Source organism: Gavia stellata, chromosome 9 (genome assembly GCF_030936135.1).
Source record: "Gavia stellata isolate bGavSte3 chromosome 9, bGavSte3.hap2, whole genome shotgun sequence".
Lineage (NCBI taxonomy): Eukaryota > Metazoa > Chordata > Aves > Gaviiformes > Gaviidae > Gavia > Gavia stellata.
This window is the reverse complement of record NC_082602.1, coordinates 34978743-35001321: the sequence shown is the minus strand read 5'-3', so window position 1 is coordinate 35001321 and position 22579 is coordinate 34978743. Positions and strand designations below refer to the sequence as shown.

At 37.4% G+C, this 22579-nt stretch overlaps 1 protein-coding gene across 1 annotated transcript in view; it reads right to left on the bottom strand.

Annotated features, from left to right (window-relative positions):
* Positions 1 to 844: 844 nt before the first annotated feature.
* INPP5F (inositol polyphosphate-5-phosphatase F) overlaps positions 845 to 22579 on the bottom strand; it is a 45952-nt gene continuing 24217 nt past the window's right edge. Inside the window, exons 5-20 of the mRNA XM_059821200.1 lie at positions 22067 to 22234; positions 21698 to 21754; positions 19919 to 20117; positions 17332 to 17511; positions 15370 to 15437; positions 14807 to 14931; positions 13356 to 13433; positions 12486 to 12606; positions 10289 to 10417; positions 8645 to 8762; positions 7906 to 8104; positions 6827 to 6898; positions 6658 to 6731; positions 5272 to 5400; positions 4464 to 4551; positions 845 to 3187 (exon numbers count right to left, since the gene is read on the bottom strand). Of these exons, the coding sequence (XP_059677183.1) occupies positions 2053 to 3187; positions 4464 to 4551; positions 5272 to 5400; positions 6658 to 6731; positions 6827 to 6898; positions 7906 to 8104; positions 8645 to 8762; positions 10289 to 10417; positions 12486 to 12606; positions 13356 to 13433; positions 14807 to 14931; positions 15370 to 15437; positions 17332 to 17511; positions 19919 to 20117; positions 21698 to 21754; positions 22067 to 22234 (2940 nt within the window). The 3' untranslated portion in view covers positions 845 to 2052. The remainder of the gene's footprint in view (positions 3188 to 4463; positions 4552 to 5271; positions 5401 to 6657; positions 6732 to 6826; positions 6899 to 7905; positions 8105 to 8644; positions 8763 to 10288; positions 10418 to 12485; positions 12607 to 13355; positions 13434 to 14806; positions 14932 to 15369; positions 15438 to 17331; positions 17512 to 19918; positions 20118 to 21697; positions 21755 to 22066; positions 22235 to 22579) is intronic.

Here is a 22579-nt window from a genome sequence, read left to right as displayed (position 1 = left end):
CCGTGACCTTTTTTTCCTCCCCTGAGGCCAGGGCTGTAGCAGTGCAATGCTAGAAGAAAAGGATAAAGGACTATACCATGTATGCAGCCCCTGACTGACAGGGCACCTTACTAATGTCTGTAACTGCCTGAAGGGAGGCTGCAAAGAGGACAGAGCCCGGCTCTCCCCAGTGGTGCCCAGCAATGGCACAAGTAGCCATGGGCACAGACTGAAACACAGGAGGTTCCCTCTGAACATCAGGAAACACTTTTTCACTGTGAGGGTGAGTGAGCACTAGAAGAGGTTGTCCAGAGGGGTGGAGTATCCTTGGAGATACTCAAAAGCCAGCTGGACATGGTCCTGGGCAACCAGCTCCAGGTGGCCCTGCTTGAGTAGGGGGGTTGGACTAGATGACCTCTAGCTGTCCCTTCCAACTTCAACCATTCCATGATTCTGTGACTCTTAAGCTAGAGAAAGTCCAGACAACCCACCCATCTTTGAAAAAAAAACCCCACAGCCCTGGAGTACCATATCCTTCAGCATCACATGCCAAAACGCATCTTTTGATTCCACTTTTTTTATTAAAATATCTCATCATGTATGTTGCTCACATTAAAATACAGCAGTACATTAATTTTAAATATAGCCACAAGTATAGACACTCCAAAAACCCAAACCCACATCACTTTAATAAAACAAATAAATAAATCAGATTTGTTTATCAAAGTTCCAGACCATGAGGGTTAGATGATAATCATTTCAGACACACTGGAAGTCCTAAGACACTGTACTACCCTACCCATATGACACTATTTTCTTAGAACACCACGTGCAGCCTATCTACAGTACATGGACGAGAACAGAGGCACTGGGTCTCTAATGGTGGTTATCATTATAAACCACAGCATAGTAAGGTCCTGCTTTACAGTAGCTTTTGGATAATGTCCTATACTAGAATGGCATGGCAAGGCATTTCTGGGAAAGAGTAATTTAGATAGATGTCATCTTTCAACACACATAGATAGGGGTGTTTTTTATCCAACTCCCAGCATGAGTATATGTTCAGCTTTATCCTGCAAGTATGCAAAGCTTGAGTTGGTAATGAATTTGGTTTTGATTAGGTGCTGACAACTATGCTCTAATGCAACACTGATTTTATGAAACAGTATACTTGCATTTTTAAGGAGTTACTTGGACTTTTGCATCTGGACAGTTAGAATATAGTTTAAAAAAAAAATCAGCACTGAGAGGCACAATGCCTGAAGGTCAGGATCTGGCTTGTCTTGCTTTACACAGAGACAAAAAATTAGAGCAAATTGTCAGAAATTTGGAAAAAGGAATAGCTTTAGCATGGGCAAGACAATTAGAGGACATTTGCTCCATTTCCCCTCACCTCAAAACAAGTGAGAAAAAAACCTACAACCTAAATTTGCACTGCAGGGTTGTGGATATTTCAGATTGAATCTATATGCTTTATCTTTACTGAGAGTGGCCCAAGATGTGTGGAAAGAAACAGACAGCAAAAAGAAAGCTTAATTTCTGGTTAACATAATTAAATTCAACAAAACCGCAATTCCCATTGTAGAGGCACAATTTGTAGAAAGCTGCATCTAAAACGTCAGTGGAAACAAGTAAAAATTCTAGTCCAAAAATAAATAAAATGTAATTTACCGGTAAGTTATTTTGCTGGTGCAGTGCAAGGTAAGTAAGGTCACAGAAGTGCAGTATCACCTTTTTAGTATAAATACTTCCTACATAAGTCAGAAGAGCTACAAAATTAGTCTCCAAAAATAACTGTGCAACACATTTAAGACAGACAGCATGCTTATTAAATCCCAGTGTCTAAGCTACCTGTTTAAACATGGTTTACTGTTCTTTTGTCTCAGCTGCCTGAGGGAATTCTGAAGCTTGGTCAGAACCAAATTCATTTGCATCTCTCACTTTCTGTAAACAAGTTATCTATATCATTGATCCCAGTATTCCGCAGCAGTTCATGCCACAGTGAGTCCTGATGTAATTGTTCTAGTATTGTATTAAAAGCCACAACTAGAAGAACCCTTCCTAAATTAGCAACTAGATTTGAATTATTCGTGTCTGGCACTGCGTAAACATTTCTTTCAGTTCTTTTTGTTTGATTTCATTTATAGCTTCTGGTTCTGCAGGGCTCTTCTGGACCTTTGCCACAGCAAAATTAATCCCTTGAGTCAATCCTGCTTGAGTGATGTTAGCAACCTGGACCATGGAACTGCGAATTTTAGCAAAAGGAGATACAGCTCTGCTGCTGCTACTGTCAGCTGGAGAAGGAGTCATGTGGAGTCCCGTCTCAAGGTTACCAGAGACAGATCCTGGGCTTTTATGAGATTTAGTGAAGTCAGTCCCACCAACAGCTAAGAGCTGAGGATTTGGCTCAGAAGACTGTACATCCAACTTAGATGGCCTGGAAGGAATGTCTCCAATAGCTTCAGCCTTCGTTTCTGCCTTCTTAGATGTATTATTGCTGGTTTGATTTGTTATGTGATGGGCCTCTTGAGAACCAGCCTCAGCCTCCAAAACATCTGACATCTTATTTTGAGCATCATGCACAAACCTCTGGCAGTACACATCAATAGGTTTAGCAAATCCCATCTCCACGTTGTCAGCAGAAGGTGTGGGTATGTCTTCACAGTCAGACCGGCTAGCCTGAGAGACATGGATCTCGGACGGAACATGAATGCTAATGTTCATGTCAGTGCTGCTTATGGACTGGGACCGACTGCCCAACCGTGGAGCTGAGGCAATGATACCACAGCTAGGCAGCACGTAGTCTGTCTGCCCTATGTTCTCTAGAGAGTCAGTTAGCTGGTTGTCCTCATCGGATTTAGAATTAGTCAGGAAGTCATCTGAGTGGAATGAATCATTATCTGATACTTCTGTATCAGATTCAGTACGGACTTTAGTATCTACCACTGGATTCTCTAAAGTTTCAAGGCTACTATCTGATTTCCAAAGATTCACTTTCAAATTTGGTTTTAAAAAATTGACTTTCACTTCAGGTTTGGTAAAGCTGCCTAACTTCCGAAGATTGCTAATGTTTACATTGGATTTGGTCTGTTTCACTTTTTGATTGAGAGATGAGAACTTGCTCAGTAAGTAATTCTTGCCTTGGGCCAGGGACCCTCTGTTCTGAGACCGAATACCAATGATGTCTTCATGAGGTTTACTGCTCTTCCTGGAAGAAAAAGAAAACATAGGTAATGTACAATCAAGGCAGTCTCATTTACAAACACCAAGTATTTACCATCTTCCCATCTATTTCCATAATAGAGATGGACATTTTAGTAACTACATTATCCTTTCCTTAGCTTATATGGGTACAATTATGTAATCACATTCAAAATAACAAAAACAAAGGAGGGTTGCTGCAGAACAGTAGCCAAACAAGGGGGAAAGCAAGCTTCTGCAGGCATTGTTAGTTTTAGATGAAAGAGGATTTGGATTATCTATATTTGTAACTCTGACTTTGTGTATGCTGTACTCAGTAGCCAGATTTAGCAAATATTCAGTCTTCAGTACCTGTAAAAAAAAGAGCAAGATTTTCTTGCTACACTTTCTACTCAGCTGGGAAGAGAAGCTGAAATAGTAGGCCAATAATCAAAGGCAGAAGAAATTTATTGAAATATGTGCCCTAATGGTTTTTGGTCGACAGCAATTGTGCTACACAACACATTTTCTAGTAGTTCATACAGTCTGAATTGGTAGGGTCCCAAAATAATGCAACAGATCACACTTGAACTGGTAAAATGTACTAAACTTCAGCTAGCCATCCTCTTACTTCTACTCCATTGTCCTTTGTAAATGATTTCCTCACTGTTAACACCTCACCAATATCTGTAGATAAAGGTTACTTCTGTTTAATTGTAGACAATTGACTTAGAGAAAACTATCAAAAAAATTCTAGTAAGTACTTTAAATTATCAACTATGCTTTCATGGGCCCTCTTCTCTTAATGGACTTGCAAAACAAACTTCTGTGCCATTCTGACTAAAACTTAGGAGTTTGGAAGTTTAACTTCAGCCATTTCTTCACACAAGACCTGTAACATCATCTGGATTTGTTGAACACTCAACTGCAGTGGAATGAAGCCAGATTTATACTTCACAGGCTGTCATCTTACTATAGAAGCAGACATTAAGTTCAGATAGGAAAAATTAGATTTGACAAACTACTCATGAACTATCTGATTTGCAGTATGTTATTTACATTTGGTAGTGCATATTGTCTATACGCACATGCGTATAAAATAGTATTCTTGCTTATACATTTAGGTAAGTGCCTGCACACAGTTAGTATTGGAAGCAGCATACTGACAAATTAACTTATAGCACAGTAGCTAGATACCGACGTTTCTTTTAAGTATCATATATATCACTGTTACCATGTACTGTTAGCCACCGAGAAGGGAGCAAAAGTGGGACACAGAAGGTTCACATCATTTAAGTACTCACCTCTCTAGCTTCTTCTCGGTAATGGGCACATCTAGTCCCATTGCTTGCTTTGTGATTCTCAGCATTTCTGCAATGCACTGAAGAGTGTCTGAAATCCAATTAGCAGCCTGTCAGACCCTTAAAAAAACACCCTTAAAAATCCCGTATCACAAAATCTAATTTTAGATTTTTGTGACCTAATTAAGTTAGTTTGGTTTTCTTGGTTGGCTTTTTTCCTTTCAGCCTACAGAATAGTTGCACCCTACAAGTTGCAATTCTGATTTAAAGCTTACAAAATAAGCCTAAAGAATAGAGTCTCCTTAAGCCCTAAATACTGGGTGTAAGTGAATCACTGCCACGATTCATTATTTGTGGAAGAGAAGCAATTATATTTATTCTAATCCTTGCTGACAAAACTCAGTGCTCCAGGTAAGAAGTGATATTTTTCCCTTAGTGTTCATTTAATTTGGTTAAACAACAAGCAAAAACATTTCTAGACATTGATTTCACTAAATAAATCAGTTTCCTCCACTCTTTAGGAGCTCATTTTAAATTCATTTAATCAGTTTTTGGAGCAGTAAAGATCTGGACATGGAAATGTCTCAATTCTAGAGAGACATGTTACTTTAAAGCCATACCTGAAAGTTATTTTTCTTTGTATTAAAACAGTAACATTCTAGTGTTCACACAGGAAGCCACACACAGGGATTTTTTGTTGGTTCCCCACCCACATAACCAAATTATATTAAAAATTCATCCTTCTTCAGAAACTATTCTAAAAGCAATGGGAAAAGCATTTCCTAGAGAAACATGTTCATATGAAACAAACCTTTTCCATCTTCTTCTGGGTTGCGTACCACAGCTCTAAGAGTGTGAAAATACCCACTCATTTCTTTGTATTTGTAATGCAGCCTCATGCAAGAGAACTTGGGCTTGCCAAAGAGAGTAGGCTCAGGCCCTGAGAAATAAACCAGATTAGAAGTCTTCCTTAACAAAACACTGAAAGAGATATTGCAAAGAGTACCTAAATGTATGTAAGAGAGTTGACAGTCTTTTTCAGCATAAAATGCTTCACATTTTCTTTAGAGTAGGAGACATTTTAAATGAAAGATTTTCACAATAACTAAATGATCAATTACTTACAAAAAGCAATTAGACACTCTGTGTGTGTCTATTATAACCCAGCCTGATTGTTTACTACAGATCACCCTTTCAAATGGAAGAAAAAAATTCTACACCTATTACATCCTGTGTTTTAGGTATGCTCCTCCAAGGATTAAAAGGAAAATCAATATATTTTTACCAATCGGAAGCAATGTAAGTTTCAAGATTTAGACCAAGTACTTCAACTCTTCAATGCACTGCATCATATCTATATCATTAAACAGGTGGGTTTTTGTTTTTATAAGGTATTTGGTCTATATGTTTCAGCTATATTCTGTATGTCAGGATGTATTACGGATCTCCACAATACAGAACTGAGACACATCTTTCCACTGAACTCTTAGAAATTGCACATGTAATGAAAGTTACAGTAAGGAGACGATGAAATCGCTATGCATTGTGTAATGGCGGATTAAACTCTACTGGGGGGCACACACTGGGGGCCACAAAAATTTCCCTCCTCTCTAACTGGAACACCTTTTTCTATCTGTAAAGTCAAAGATACCACATCTTTAATACTTTCAGCTGGAAGTGCTGGATTTAGCCTCCAGATGTTACATTCTTTAGTCAATAAATAAGTTAATCAGTGTAACAGGATGATTTCGTAATAGCATGTTTCTTATCAGATCTTGAGAAAGCAGAGTTTTAAAAAAAACTATGAAAGAAAGCGTGCACTGAATGCACAAACCTGTGATTCATTATAGAAGTTGATCAAATTGTTACTGCCAATTGATAAATAATGAAGTTTGTTTTGATGAATCCACGTTTTTTTTAAGAGTTTGAAAGAGGGACAATTTTAGAACCCTACCGGTGATCAAAGTTTCCATTTCAAGTAGCAGCAAAAGACAGGACTGCAAGAGAACACAGACTCAACTCTGGCATCTGTTATCAGCAAGATATCTGGTATCTGTTATCTAGCTGCGGTGGACTACACAGGATATGCACAATATATTGAGACTTGCTGTTTCAATATATTTGTAGGATGCTTTGATAAGTGCTCAAGCAATTGCTAAGAGCATTCAAGATAGATATATGGTGACTACATTCTTACCTATTTCTATTTTTTCCAGAGCTTCAAGACTTAACCTTTGGTATTGATTCACCTTGTCGATCTCATCATCATAACTAGAAAAAAATGAATCAGAATTTAATGCTTCCTCCTAATCTAAAACAAAGCTATAGAAATAAACTACACATAGTAAGAGAGAGTGATAACTTACTAGGCCACATAGTAGGCAGAATTAGAAAGTAACAGCAGAACATCCACGTCCTTATGAGTGGCATCAATGAGACTAAGGAGGGGGAAGAAGAAGAATGAATACAGGGGAGAAGGTTTTATTTGCACAGGTGTAACCCATCCCCAGTGTATTTTAGGGACACTTTTACAATTGAAGGCACATTACAACAAGAGGTTTCAATTATGGTATGTTATCTTGTGTGATGCTGCTACCCTTCACAGCCACTAAAAAACCAAGCTAGGCGAGACATTTCACAAGCCAAAACACAATGTGTCATTAGACTTACATGGATCCACTTACTGTATGGTAAGCAACACACTCTCTCAAACTTGGAGTTACCCAATAGCTCAAACAGGTCAGCAGCAGGTCCAAAAATAAATAGAAAACCCACAAGCTATTAAAAACGCTAACAAAGAAATGGAAAACATCTCAGTTAAGGTGATGAGTCTGTGCTTTGAATAGCTATAACATCCCACTTTGCTATTTTCAGATGCTGAAGTTTAACCTGCAGAAGACCTAGTCTAACCACGATTTTTCTTTTGCAAGTTAGTGAACTCTGAACTTGATAAGAGGACTTATCAGTGAAGTTAGAGTTTATGCTCACTACTTTTCACGAAGAGAAATCTAGGCTTTCCTACTACTGACTCGTTACACAAGAATTTAATCTAATCAGATATGGCTTTAAAGTCAAGTTACACTTTCCCTATAAAGCAATAAGGAACAACAGCTCCTCAAACAGCCCCTTCTAGAACTAAGGATGGTTAGAAGTTTTCTTCATGCTGCCTACCACATTTTGGCAATATTAACTGAATGCATGCATTTCCAGGTGATGTCTCAAAAGGTAACTCCAGCATGCACCATTTTTATGGCACTTTGGGAAAAGCAGATGTTTAGAGGACCTTTCCTTTTACAATTACAAGTATTCAATCCCTTCAAGAATTCTACAAAACTGTCCAGTTGTATTCTGTTAACACATCAGGTATCAAAATCATTTAACATCAGTAGTAATTAACAGAGGTGTCATAGTAGCAGCTGATCAATTATGACTTTATTCAGCAAACCTTGGATCGCAGTCAATAAGTGCCCATCCTCCATGGAATTTTTCATCATCTGGTAAGAGCAGTTTCATATAGCTCTGCAACAGCTGGCTGATCAATTCCTGATGGCTTCTCAGGTTCTCTTTGTGCAGGGCTTCATGCTCTTTCTCTTTAGTAAATATGGAGTAAAGATCCTCTGTTACAGGGATACCCTGCATCAAATCTAAATAAAACCCACAAAATACCAAACAAGAAACCAACAGTTAGAGGGGATATACAGCAACATTCTGTTGATTACTTGGTAAATTCCTTCCAAATGTTTCCTATTTGAAGATAGTCTTGAAAAATGGTTAGTTATTCTTTCTCAGTAGAATGTTGCCTGAAACTGAAAACTCAGTAGGTGTAACACTACTTTTCTCACAGTGAAAAGCAAGAGTTAACTCACTACTTTAAGAAACACTTGCTACATAAATTTAACTTTGTCTAAAAGGGAGATGTTACGAGACAGTTAATGCTGAAATGAAGTTAGAAGCAAATTCTACAGTGAGTTACATAGCATGTAATCTCTCTGAATTAAGTGCTGTTTAATATCCAAATGGAGAATGACAGTTCCATATGGCATCCACTACACAGAAATGAACTTTATATACACTCAAGGTGCTTTTAAGCTTCAGAAAAAGTCAGTCAGAAAGATAAAGCCAAGATGATTTTAATAAACTTTTCTAAATACCCTAGTTCAGCTTAGTTGAAATTGTATTCTTACCTATGACCGCTTGCCTGTAAGCATCCCTGAAACGATTCAAGTAGTATCTGTTTGCAGAATTAACTCCATCCTTCATTACCCCTGCCAGCTTTCTTTCACCCGTCCTTGTGAAGTCACCCTGTTACACAGAACACACGAATCATGCACTTATGCAACTTTGAAGTAGCAGACTCGGCTCAAAAGCTTTGGCATTCTGAAATTCAGAACTGAATAAATGACAACTCAGAAATTATGTTCAAGTAACTATTTCATGTAGAGGTTGAAAAATACTGATTTTCAAAGAGCATCTACTTTTCATGGCATTGTTTGGCTCTGCAGAGAGTCTTATGCTTTTGACAGACTTATGATTCTATATGAAGTCCTAATGGAAAACAGTAATCTGGACATACATACCAGCTAACATTAAAGCAGAATTTTCAAGACATCAGTCACTGGGATGCTTGAATACCTCAAAAAAACCCCTTATTTTTTGGCCTTTAATGTAAAAATGTAAAAAGAACACTACTGGAACAATGGAGAAGACTGATGCTTACTAAAAAATGGTTTTCATCTTCTCTGCTTCTGCTACCAAAACAAGACAAGCAGAACATACCGAAGGAAAACAGTACATATCCTCGCAAGCTCAAAAACAAAAGAAAGTTTCTAGGCCACTGAAGGCTTAGAATTTGAATAAAAGGCAGTTTTGGTAGTTACATTTCATTAGAGGATTCTGTTTTCAGAGACACTGAACATTGGCACAGACCAGTTCTAAAAGCCACGCCAACCACCATGAAGAACATTTCAAGTGTGTTACACTTAAATTTATTTTCAGTTTAATTGTGATATTTCTTTTAATTTGATCCATGAACCTCAATAGTGAGTAGAGAAATATTCAAGCAGAATGACTGAAAATTTAGATCTATAGGTTGAGTTCTGTACTTCAGACTTAAAGTTGATATTCACAAGACAAGCGTGTCAGGCTGTTTATTTTTTTTTTTAAAAAGACTACTGTAATAGATTAATCAAAGTTCAGTAGAGAGATTTAAAAAGATATTTAAGTGTTAAGCATTTCCACTGTAAAGGTTTTTCCAATGCCAAATAAGGAATACTAAAAATTGTTCCACCAGTGACTATACACACAGAAAGTAGCTCAAATTCTATGACTTCTACTGTTCACTCCTGCTGCTTTGAGTTTCATGCCTGATTTCTCATCTTGGTAGACAGACTGCATTACAACTAATTAACAAAAGTCTTTAGAAAATATAACTAATTAACATTACCCTACTCCCTACAGATCTTCAGTCCTTCAGAGTATTTTTTTTTTTTTAAGTACTATAACAGTGCTTAAATTTAAATAGAAGTAATGCTTAATATGGATCTTAAACTCTTAGGTCAGCTGTGCTTTGTATCTAGACATGAAACCGAATGGAGATAAAACACAGCCAGCACTGCCACAGGACACCTGGCCACTCATGTCTTCTCCAGTTCACACTAAGTGTGACACAAAATATTCTTCTATTGAAAGGCCTCATATCTCTTCAAGACAAAAACATGCAGAATATTTGGCTAACTTTGTTACATGTATAAGAGTTCTCCACTGGACATAAAACTTGTAACACAACATACTACTTATCATCAGAACAGATAACACTCTTCACCCTTTACCTTTAAGGCTGCTGTGCCAGCATACTGCCGGCTTATGGCATCTCCATTGTTCGCCCATATTATCTGGTAGATTCTATTGCATTTCACTGGCAAAGGCTGTTCTGGTGGCATCACACCCAGTTTTTTGAGCTGAAATTTGACATACACATCAATATAAGGTTCAAAATAAAAATCATTCTCAATATCAGAGCTTGATAAAGAAAATGGGAACACTCGCCAAGCATTTAGTTGTTAAGTTATACATGATCTGAAAGAGGAACCCATTCTGCTGATTTGTCAGATTAAATTAATTGTTAGCAATGAATCACTGATTCATTGTTAAACATTGTATCACTGGATGCAGCAGTAATATATTAATTATGGATGTAGGAGTCAATCTTCAAAAAAATTAGCTAAAGGAAAACAAGTTACTCGAGATTACTCAAGATATAGGAAGTGTTTCTGTTTTCTATAACTATCAAAAGAACAGACATCACAGAACTTTAACATGGATAAACAAGTTAGTGTCTTCTATTGCAAAGGCATTTGTGACCTCAAAAGCCTGAAAAATAAAGAAATGGAATCTCTTTCCAGTTACAAGAAAAAGCACACCAGATTCTTAATCTTTTGCTTCTAGACACTAAAGGAAATGTAGTGGCTCTATCTTCAAGCTTACTCCTCCCCCAAAGTAAAACCTTAAAACAACTTCATATGTTGTGTTTATTATTAATGCTTGTGCATTTTGGACAGTTACTGTTTATACTGACACTGAAAGTAAGATATCTTACCCTTCAGAACAACCGGTACTTAAGTTTTCCCAAGATAAGTCTCAGGTACAACACAAACTTTAGTCTTTTACACACACTAAATTGGTAAAGCAGCACATACACAACTACAATGTAGTCACTAATGTTAAGCCAACTGCAGGGATAATTTGGACTAAATCATAGCCAAACCTCAATTTACAACCAATAAAAAATGCTCAAGCACTCTTTGCAAGTTAGATGAAAACTGACAGAAGTCTGTTCATTGACTTTCAAAGCCCTACCAAGTTTCTAGCCAAGAGAAAACAAGTCCTATGGTTCCAAGGAAGTGCAAAGGTAAGGTACGTGTAACTCTCAGTCTTCTACTTTATGTCAGTCACCTTCCAATGCTTAGAGCATTTCTCAGTTACAAACTGAATCTGAAGTACTTCAGCCATAATACAAGAATGATACAGCACATCACAAGCTAATACTATATAGCAATGATGCTGAAGTCCTCTTCACAACAACCTATATAACTCTCGCTTTTGAAAGATCGCCTTTGAACTCAGAGTTAACATATACAGAAATCCTATTCTAAAATAACGACTGTGGGATTGCTGGTGCCACCCTTCATCCCCCATACTTTACATCAGGAGTTCACAAAAACAGATGACAATGAGGAACTGGCAGATACAATGGTCAGAGCCATTCACTCTTCATCCTAATGAAGGACCCACTTCATCCTCTATCCTTCACTTTAAGCACAATCAGGTTGGTTCATTTTGGGCTGGGCTGTAACTGAGGCTTCAAAGTTTCAGTTACAGTACTACTAAGTCTTCACAAGGGAAGACCCTCATCACTGAGCTTCTATATCAAAAAGCAAATGGGAGGCAAGGCAAAGAGGAGGAAGACTAAGGATTCTGCGTCTGCTTGGAAATGCCTTCCCTATACAGGGAGAACTATTCCAGAGCATAGTAGTCAGCCATCTGGGGTATTTACATCATGAATTAATTACTCCTCTACACACAGAAGAGAGAACTAATCTCCCTACCTGCTGGCACCACAGTATTTCACTTCAAAGTGGCTAAAATAGCATCCAACTTCTAGTTAGATTTTAGTCCTTTAACATCTCATTTGGGGGAGGGATTTATTAGGGGGGGTGTTTTGTTTTTAAAGTTTGTATTACTGCACAACTTAAATTGACTAAATCAAAACAAGAGAATCCTCTACAAAATGTGGACAGACAGTCATTTCCTCTCTGAAGGAGGAGAGTAGACATCACTGTTTTAGAATGATTTCAAGCTATTTTAGTTGTACATATTACTTTCAGCTTCATAGCTCTCCAAGTAGTTTGCAAAGATCCTTTTCAGTAGAGGTTAGTTTAGCATTTTTCAAACACACAGATTTCTCTATGAATAACAATTAAATTTTAAGGTACTCAGTACTTGAAAAAGTACATTAGTTATACATGCCTGCTGTTCCATGACCACTCTTGCAATAGCAGCCTGCACAACATTGGTACGATCCAGACAGTCCATGCAGTTAACTCTAAAAATTCCTTCCTGTTTACAAATCACACCAGCTTGGTCAACCCTTTCAACAGAAAAACAGCAAAAGCATTGAGACACTTGAAATCCAGTGTAATTTAATCAGCTTCTACAAACAGCAGAAAGTTTTACACATGGAATACTACTTACAGTTGCACTCATCACCCCAGCCACACCCCGCTCAGAATTAACTACTCTTGTTCCTACCTATCCTCCTCTTTAGTCTAGGCTAGATATCTAACATACATCCTACTAGGGCCATAAATTTGTTATGTAATCAGATGTTAAATTCAATTCATACATATATAATACCAGCTTTCAAGAGAAAAGACATTTAATTTCAAAACCATAGAAGCCAACAATAATGACAGCAACATCTCACCCACAAACTACACTGAACAATATACAGGAATTGACTGAAGACTGCAGCCATACTCATTACCAAAATGCATAAACTCTAATCAGTACAAACTAAAAGTCAAACATGCCTACTTGTTTCAATAAGGTTGGCATTCTAGGGTTTGTGGGTCAAATATGAAGTGTTTCACATTAAATATAAGAAGCTCTAAAAGTGTTAAATGCAGTAAGCTTCATGCAGAAAACAGCACCTGAGAATTTTTGCTGTTACATGTGTAGAACACCAACACTTCAGAAAACAAAAACTCTGATGCACAAGCTGGGCACCAAAAGAGGAATATAAAACATACCAGACAAAAATCAAGGCCTCTGAATAGGTACTGTTTTATTGTTTTCTACCAATATTTCATACTAGTCTAAAAACAGTTAAGTACCTACCAGCACCACTTCATGTCAAGAATAATATCATGAATGGCATCAGTCAGTGTTTGAACATTTTCAAACTTCATTCCTCGGCTAAAATACAGAATTTCACAGAAGTTAGTTTGAACTACAGTAGTGATTTTTCTTTACTTATTCTATATTATTTGTAATGTTAACAAAGATAGTGTTTTGGCTAAGTGGGAGAGACAGACATTCTCTCCCGCAATAAACTTAAAAAAGCAGCCAATATTCAGAACTATTTTAAAGTACAGTTCAGTATCTAAATCCAAGGCAAAAGATTCAGATCTTTAAATTCTCAAGAATTTGCATTCCTGAATGCTGCTTCCATAAAGGAAGAACAAGCGTGCAGGTATTCAGGCATGTGCAACATTCTGTTCTTATTTTAGGCAGAGTCTCAACTAAAGTAATCACTATAGATTCAAAATTAGGATGGCCTGCCCTGCTTTACCAGTGATTCTACAGAAAAAATACCTACAGACACATCATCCCCTCCTCCCACCACGCCACCAAGTCATTTTCAGTCTTGTTCTCTATTCACTCATGCTGACAGTGCAAAAAGAAACAGCCTTGGTCACTACAGCAGTTCTTAGGAGAAAAGCAAAAAAACAGAAAATGAAAGCTCATTTAAACAAAAGAGTAAGTATCAAGTCAATTCAGGATGTCAACAGTCCTACAGAAAAGAAGTCTCAAAGGCCATTACTATTTTAAATGGTTTTTCCCTTTTCCCCTCCCCCTCTCAGACAATATCTACTAGTGACATACTTATTCAGTCAGTAATGCTTTCCCAGGCCAGATGCAATCCCTAGATTAAGTTAGGAAGTAAAGATTAAAACAGTTTTTAGACCCCGTATTTGTACACAAATGCAGTCTGCTTGAGGGAAGCATGAGAAATACATGCCTGTGTGACAGCTCACATGCTTGGGCACGTGAACCCTGCACTAGACCATGCCAGTATCAGAGTGGAGTCATGAAAACAGCAATTGTTTATACTGGATTAAAATAAAATCCAGTTATTTTATAATGGAAAAACAGCATCAGGATCCTGAAAGAACCCATCGTATGTTTACAGAAACAAGCAATAGAAGCAGAAGAATGGCTTGTATTAAAGAATTAAGAGCAGACTGCTACATAGTTTGAAAAGCAGGTCAGTCACAGCTTTACATTCAAAGCATGTTTAAGGAAACCCTCTTGCTTAAAATGCTTTCTAAGCTTCGCTTAATAAATAACTGCATATTTAACTGGTCAGGGATACAAGATCAACAAACAGCAGTGCTTGGTTACCCAAACTTGAACTTTTATAGTGCTTTAGTTTACAAAATGTATTCTTCCTATTTAAAAGAAAAGAGTTTCATGCAGAAGTAGAAATAACGGCTTTTCTCCTCCCTTCTACTCTCCTTTCATGCTAATAAAAAAAGACGAAGTGACATTTTTAACAGGTTTCTTACCAGTGCTCATGGAAGTCAAATGAAACATAAGTCAGATTTGCATTGTTGTACAGAAGAACTTGTTTAAGGTAAGCATCTCCAATTATCTTCTCTCTGCCTGTCTGATCCACCAAATTAATAATAACCTGTTCAAAAGTTTAAATAATTAACACTTGACATCTGGTACGCGACTTGCTTAGATATACACCATGGAATAACAAATAGCTCACGAGTTAAGACTACCTACAAATCTCTTGCTGAAGTTACAATCTTTGCTAGATTGTACCCAAGATCAAATAAACTCCAACAGTTACCTGCCTACCTGAATTTTAATACAGAGAAGCTACGTATTCACAGGACAGGTACACAAAAGTGGGGCTTACACATTTCTGTAAGTTATTGCTGTTTTTTAGAGGTTGCTTACAAGGATACTTGAAAAACTTAGTAAAATTCTACTTATGTACCACCCTTCGAATTGTCAACGAGCTTTAAAAACAAAACACAACCCATATCACCAAACTAAAAACATCAATTTTCATCCCCTGCATTTTCATAAGATGACTATTTTATCATGTAGCACTCACCTGCTTTTTGTAATTTTTCAGCTGTTCTTCAAAATGTGCACGAAAACAGGACACTGTTTCATTTTCACCTATAAGGCAGAAACAGCCTGTTCAGCAACAAGTCCTGTTTGAAGTATTAAATCATGCCAAATCTATACTCTAAAAAACCAATATAGCTTCGCTTAAAGTTCTCGGGTGCAACGTAACACATTGCACAGAATTAAAGGTCTTTCATCAACTTGCTCAACTTCAACATTGTTCTACTACTATAGTGCACAGGAAACACCATTCTTAAATTTTGCTTTATTTTGCTTTTTGTGCAGAGCAGATAGGCTTATTAAAAGTTAAATTTTTGACCAGTTTAATCCTTCCACATATGTACCACACACCCACATAAACATCTCTTCCAGAAGAGTGCTTATATTTGTTTTGCATCTTTTGAAAAAGCAAACTGACCTACGAGAAAGGTTTGCAAATTGTGAAGGGGGACATGCAGGACAGGGGATAATACTTAAAGTGTTATCCACTTCTCCTACAGGAGAAAGCTATCTGTAACTAAAAACCAAAACCACTATCCAGTTGATTCAAGGCACCACTGACTCCTCAAAGTCTCAATTCCTACCTGTAAATCTATCAAATTAAATGCAATACCTCAATATTTTTTTGCAACTAATCCTATTAGAAAAGAAAAAGAAAAGAAAAAAGAGAGGAACAAAACAAGAACTGCTCAGCTCTAAACAGATGTCACAACACAAGCGTTCAGTTGGAACTAAATCAACTATTGCTTCTAAATATCTGGGGAGAGGATTGGGAGATGTTTTATTTTCTTCACTTTATGAATTTAAATAAATTTCCATTTCCATGATGTGGCAACAAGTGATCCCTCTCCAGTAATCTCCAGGTTATTTGGTACCAAAAAACCAACCCCACAAGAAACCCAGATCTGTTGATGCATCTTCCTTAAGTCTGCAGTGACAGTAACTGCTTGTCAACTTAAAATTATGTGCTTTGCCCAAGTTCCTAAGCAAGCCCGAAGGCCCATTTTACTAGGTCTTACTCAAGACGCAGAGAAAAACAGCCCTTTAACTCTCTAACATCACAGCCCCCTCTGAAAGAGCAGGTTTTGGTTTTTTTTATTTTCAGCCCTAAAAATAGTCTTCAACGGCAAAAGATGAGACCTGCTAATGCTAGAGGAGAATGTGAATCCAACACACAAGTTGGACTTGCAGAAATACATACTTATGATTTAGGATGCCAGTCAACCCAATCCAGTGGGAGTCTGATTATACAAGATGGTGAACACACTAGCTTCCTTCCAAGAAAAGTTTCTGCTTTACAAATCTAAACCTAGAGAAGATTTTGTTGACCTCTCTCTTTTAAGAACATTCAAGCTATGAATACCTAGTTCATACAAGCATCTAGATTTGCCACAGTCTCATCAATATTCTTACATGTTTTGGCTTTTACATTATCTTTGAGTGAAAAAGCACACAATTTAGATCTGACAAAGCCCGCTAGATAGTATTTAATTTCAGAGAAGACAAAAGCACACTACAAAACTGGTGTTATATGAAATGCCTATATGTTTTCCCACCAAAATAGCAGTTCTTAATGCAGAAGGAACCTCAGCATAAGTTAACTTCACGGACAAAGATATTTGTAAGACATCAATGTCTAAACAGGTTCTCAGAGAAAGCCAAATTGTCTCCCTTCCCAACCCAGAAAACACTGCAACAAATAAGACTAGACATAAAATAGGTACTTCAGCAAATATTGAAATTCAAGACCTGTTGGAATTTACAATGGACAAGAAGTCATAGCTCTGCATAGTTGCAATTACAGAAGGAGTTAACTGGAGCCACATCATTACCGTTATTCCTGGTTTTTAGAAAGCACCACTGAAAGATTAGTGGTAAAGCAAGACTGCAATGAAGCTATTTTGAAGGGAACTCTGATCTTCAGGTAATCCACTCAAATACTTACTCTTGTCCAGTCGGGGCCGTGGGTTATATCTATATCCAACTTGGCTCCAGAAAACAGGCACAGAGCCTCTTGTTTGTATAAATGAAAGAGTATGATTATGAACATGAATCAGTTGCTCCGTCTCAACATAATTTGCAACATTCCCATTTTTATCAACACCTCTTCGCTTATACCGCATTCCTAGGAGGAATGAGAAACATCAATTCACATTTAAGTATTAGTCTTAAACATTAATAACTTTTGTTAATGTTTTTAACAACGGTAACACAAGAAGAAAGTTATAGCCAAAATCCATAATCTATGGTAGAAGTCATTCCTATCCTAATTTAGTCCTCAAAAGCTGCGTTGACTATATAGATAGAGTTTATTTACTGATATACCTTGAGCAGCGGAAAGTAAGTTGACAGGGCAAGGCAGTCTACTGGCACTATAAAAAGTCACAGATGTATCTAGTCCACCCTAAAGGATGCATTACTTCCTGTTCTGTCAAGTTTAGCAGAACGTTTTACTTCAGTTCTCCCACTTTTACCAACAGATGCTCCACTTCTTACAATAAAGAGATCCCACAAGCAGCCCAAGAAGATTTGCACATTCCACAGAACAGAAGGCTTCCCCCACCTTGTTTTAACCTGTATAACTAATTCTGCACATTAAGAATAGATACTGCTTTTCTGACTACAGTTTTTTGCCTAGCCATCTCTGATCTGATCATTAAACAGAACAGGTAAGTGTTTGCATATGGAGGTTTGCACATCCTTTACTCAAAGGAGAGTACATCACTATTTCTGGAAGGATGCAGGTGGTAGCAAGAGATGGCGAAGGAATAAGTAAAAAGGGTTGGAGAAAGATTCAAAACCATGTTTTACAGCATGGAAATTTAGTTCCACAGAATTGGAACAACTCTGTTCGAGTCCTGAAGTAGCACTGGACCAAACTTTTGAACTGAACCTTAACAGCTCTAGCTAAGGACTACGGGAGAAAAGGGTAGAGGTTAGAAATAGGGAAATGAAAGGAATGTAAAATACCTATCATAGGGACCTTTATAGGGTCACAGAATGTCACAGCAGTATTACAGCCTTTGGGACTTTTAGTCTAAAACATCAGACACCCTTTACTTATGTCCTGCCACCAACAGTGGCTCTTACACCAAAACCCAAACTAAATCATTGCACAGAAAACTTCCGCTCCCTTACTTTTGATACCTCAACTTTTGCAGACACTAGGCTCTTACTCTCTTACGCTTAAGAGCAGCTGTCTTCCTTTATCTCATGGTACCTTTCCTTAACGTCTTGGGCATGTTGATAATTTAGTGCAGTGGTTTTTGGGTTTTTTTTTGTTGTGTGTGTTTTTTTTTTTTTAAATCATAAACAAGCTGCCTGACAAATAAAAAAAATCAGTGTATTTAACGTAGAAGTATCTTAGGCTTTCAAATCAGTGTTTCCTCTGGGTTTTTTGGGGGGTTGGGTGTTTTTTTTTTTTTAACTACAATATTTCAGAAATGAAACCACTTTGAACTCTTGGCTACAATTATGTACTACAGAATGAATTAAACACACAATCCTATAATTATTCTTTAAAACATTGCATCAATTTACTGAAACAATCTTTTTGTGTCAAGGGAGAAAGTTCTACACAGTTTATGCTCTGGACTGGCAATCAGATGAGTATAGTGTCATTAATAGAAAGAGGAAATCAGTAAGAAATTTGCCCTCTGCGATTCAGTTTCTGTATCTGTAAAACAATTCAGTATAAATAAGGCATAGTGCAAACTAAATACTACCCTGAAACCCTCAAGTATTTACTCTGAGTTGCTCTGACAAATAATTTTCCTGGGAACTGAATTAAATGCATTGAAGTGAACTGTGGTACAAAGGCCAGTCCCATATCAGGGTAAACTCACCAGGTTTTTTTTTCTTGCTTTTTGACATGTTAAGAACCTGACTGTGTAGGAAAGGAGTTGGACATAGTGGAGAATATCTTAAAAAATTTGAAAAGGCTTAGGACCTACTGAAGTGTAAAGAGATTCAATCTTTCTTTCTGTGCTCCTAAGGAGAGGGAATAATTTTTGTTTGCTTGCTATTATTAGAATAAGTCAAATAAGGTGCAAGACCAAAGCATGGTTCTTTTTTCACACCTTGGCCCTACATAAACATCTCTCGGGACACAGGCATGCACACACATGTGCCTGTTCAAGTCTACTCAGCTGCTGCCAAGCCCTCAAAGGAAGATGTTTGAAAATTGAACTCCCACCCAGGCCTACTGAAATATATCAGGACTGAGCTGTACGCAAGGTCCTAATCAAAGTGTTCTTTGCAAAGATGGAACTTTATCTCAGAACTGTGACCTCCAAAAATACATTCAGTGCTCAAGAGGAGACTAGTGAAGTAACTGCTCTAAGTAACAGCTCTGTAGTGCTATAGGCACTACAGCCTTTTCTTTTCCCCCTATAAGCAGGAAAGGCTGTAGCACACACTCTGACAAGAGCTGACCATCTGCTGAACAACACAGCACTCTTCCAAGTTTTATCTTCTGCATCCCTCTCCAGTGTTCAGGAACAATGCCAATACCTTGAACTATGTTTGCCTACCAGCTCTGTGCCGACTCCGGCGTGAAATAAGTGCCACCAGAAATGTTGGATGGATGTCATCTACACAAGTTGATTCCTGAGGAGGAGTTTCAGGACTGCTCTTATCATCGTCAGAAGATTCACTATAGTTTACTAAAAGTTCTTCAATTTGCACAAATCCTTGTATGATGGGTATAATCCAGAAGTCCACTTCAGCATTCTGAAGGTTACAAAAAACATTTACATTCCTGTTGGTTCTACATTACCTACAATTATTTTTGCCATTTCTCATGTTTATGAACAGTTGCTTCACATGCTTTTCATGTTTTAAGAAATTTTTGCCGTATCCTTTTCTTATTTCTGCAAAGGAGTACCAGCGTTCCCCTAGTTGTAGGGCTTTTAAATCAGGAGGAAGAAAGAGAAAGCAACTTAAGATTTTTCCGTGGAGGTGAAGCAAGCTGCATCAAGGCAAGGCAAAAAGCCCCCCTCTACTCCCAGTTATCTAGGGACAGAAGAAAACCCTACAATATTTAAAAGCTTCTTTTCCAGTTCCCCCAAAGGGAGTCTTCAATACAATGTTACATGTGATATTTAAGCACATTAAAAGCTTAAAGTAGTAACTTCTCCTGTCAAAAGAGAAGGATAGTCACTTCAGATACAACAGGAAATATAGGTAATTTATTACCTAGTTTCTGCTTTAAGGTAGTTTTACAACCTCTATGTGGGTATATACTATATTGCATTTATATAGATAGACAAAAATTTAAAAGTGTAATGTTGTTAGCCTGTTTTCATCAAAACATATTAGCATAAGCTTTATATGGGCCAACTTAGTACCCAAGCCAAGTGGTTCAGGGCTCTGCACTTAGTGCTTTGTCACCCTAAAACCTCAATTTCTTAAGCAGAGTTGAGATCCAAATTCCCATATTCAAATGGATAATTCACGGTTATCCATTTATATAACATGAAAAATACAACTAGTTAAACTCCTGCATTATGCACAACTTTTCAGAGCATCTAGGTTTACCCTGCTCTGACTCCATAACCATTAGAGTCTGTAAAATTATTAAAGAGAGATGCAGGGCATAAGGTTAAGATACCTGCTGTCATCTTCAAAAGAACTTAAGACTTGGCCTAAACTGGCATATAGTAGTTAATAAATCAGTCTTATCTAAGAGATCAATTTAAAATGAAGTGATACCATATATTGAAGAAAAAGAGTGGTTGTTCAATGTTTCTTTATGTGCTTATTAGCCAGGAAAATGCTTTATCTGCTCTGAATAGCTGTTCAGAATAACTTGTTCTACACTGTTGTTACATTGATTAGCTACTCTGTTCAAGGAGAAAAAACAGTATTCTCCACTTAGGAAGACAAAAATCTTGTCTCAAGAAAACTCTGGAATTCAGAGTTTTTCTTTTCTGGCTCCTCCTCCTCCTCAAGTTCAGCTCTGTCCAGGGATAATCCATTTCACAGATGAAAACATCTCAAGTTTATCTTCAGAAATCAGCACAAATATATCACACATGAAGTTACTCTGCATTGCTTTATTGTAATAAAATTTTAAATTCAGTTGATGTGCATTCATTAGCAATGATCACAGGCTAACTAGAAGGCTGTTGAAAGGCCAGCTGGGGGGAAGAAGGTAATGGCAGCTGCTCAGCTTCAGAAGGCACAGCCCTGACCCCAACCTGTCTGCCAAGCAGGTTTTTAAGTAAAATTCTATGAGGCCTTAAGTAAACATTTCAATTAAAACTAAAGAATGGTTCTCATAATACGTTATTGTTAGAAATAAGACTCACATCAATGCTGATGAGATCTTCAATCATATGCTTGTTCCAAAAGAATCTGTCATCAACCTGTTTAAAACAAAAGGAGAAGTTTTTGCAATATTTTAATTAAGGTTTGGCAATGTCTTTTGTAAAGGCACTAGTGTTATTCCCTACAACTGTACATACAAGCCTAGTGTTCACTGCGTTTGACTATTACAGCTCCGTTCAAGACATGCTGCTGGAGACACTTGTTTCATTTCCTTGCACTGAAGCTGGTTACAGGGCAAGATCTTCAGTTGCTCTGGATTATAGCAGTAGAGAATGTGACCAGTCAAGTTTGGACCACATGTGTTATTGAACAGCATATCTTCGAAAAGGGAAAAAATCTAAACAACTTACTTTTCGCCACAGTGGTAAGTTAGTTTTCTCACAGGCACTCTGCCTCTGCACAGAATTTGTTAGGTCATAGGTCAGGCTGTAATAAAAGGAGTCTGAATCCATGAACATTTTGAACAACTCCTCCAATAACCTCTTCTCCAGCTTCTCTTTCTCTTTGCTTTCTTTAATCTGAAAGGAGAGTAATGATTTCTCATGTCTTTCTCTTTGATTGAAAAAGAGTCCAGCCATATTTGCTAAATGCCATTTCTAACCTTGTAGGACAAACATTTTCCTGTTGAGGAGCAGGACCTTAAAATTCCTAGCAGAGACAAACACAAGGAACAGCATCTTCAGAAACACCATGCTATTACTTTTAGCCGTCAGACTCTGAAACTTTAGGAGCTTACATTCAAGCAGTACATTTCAGTCTCAGGAGTTTCTAAGAAATACTGCATCTACCTGTTTTAATTTTAATAAATATTGTTTGGACTTTCTAATCCAAGCCATTATTGTGTTAAAAGCATTTTGATAAGA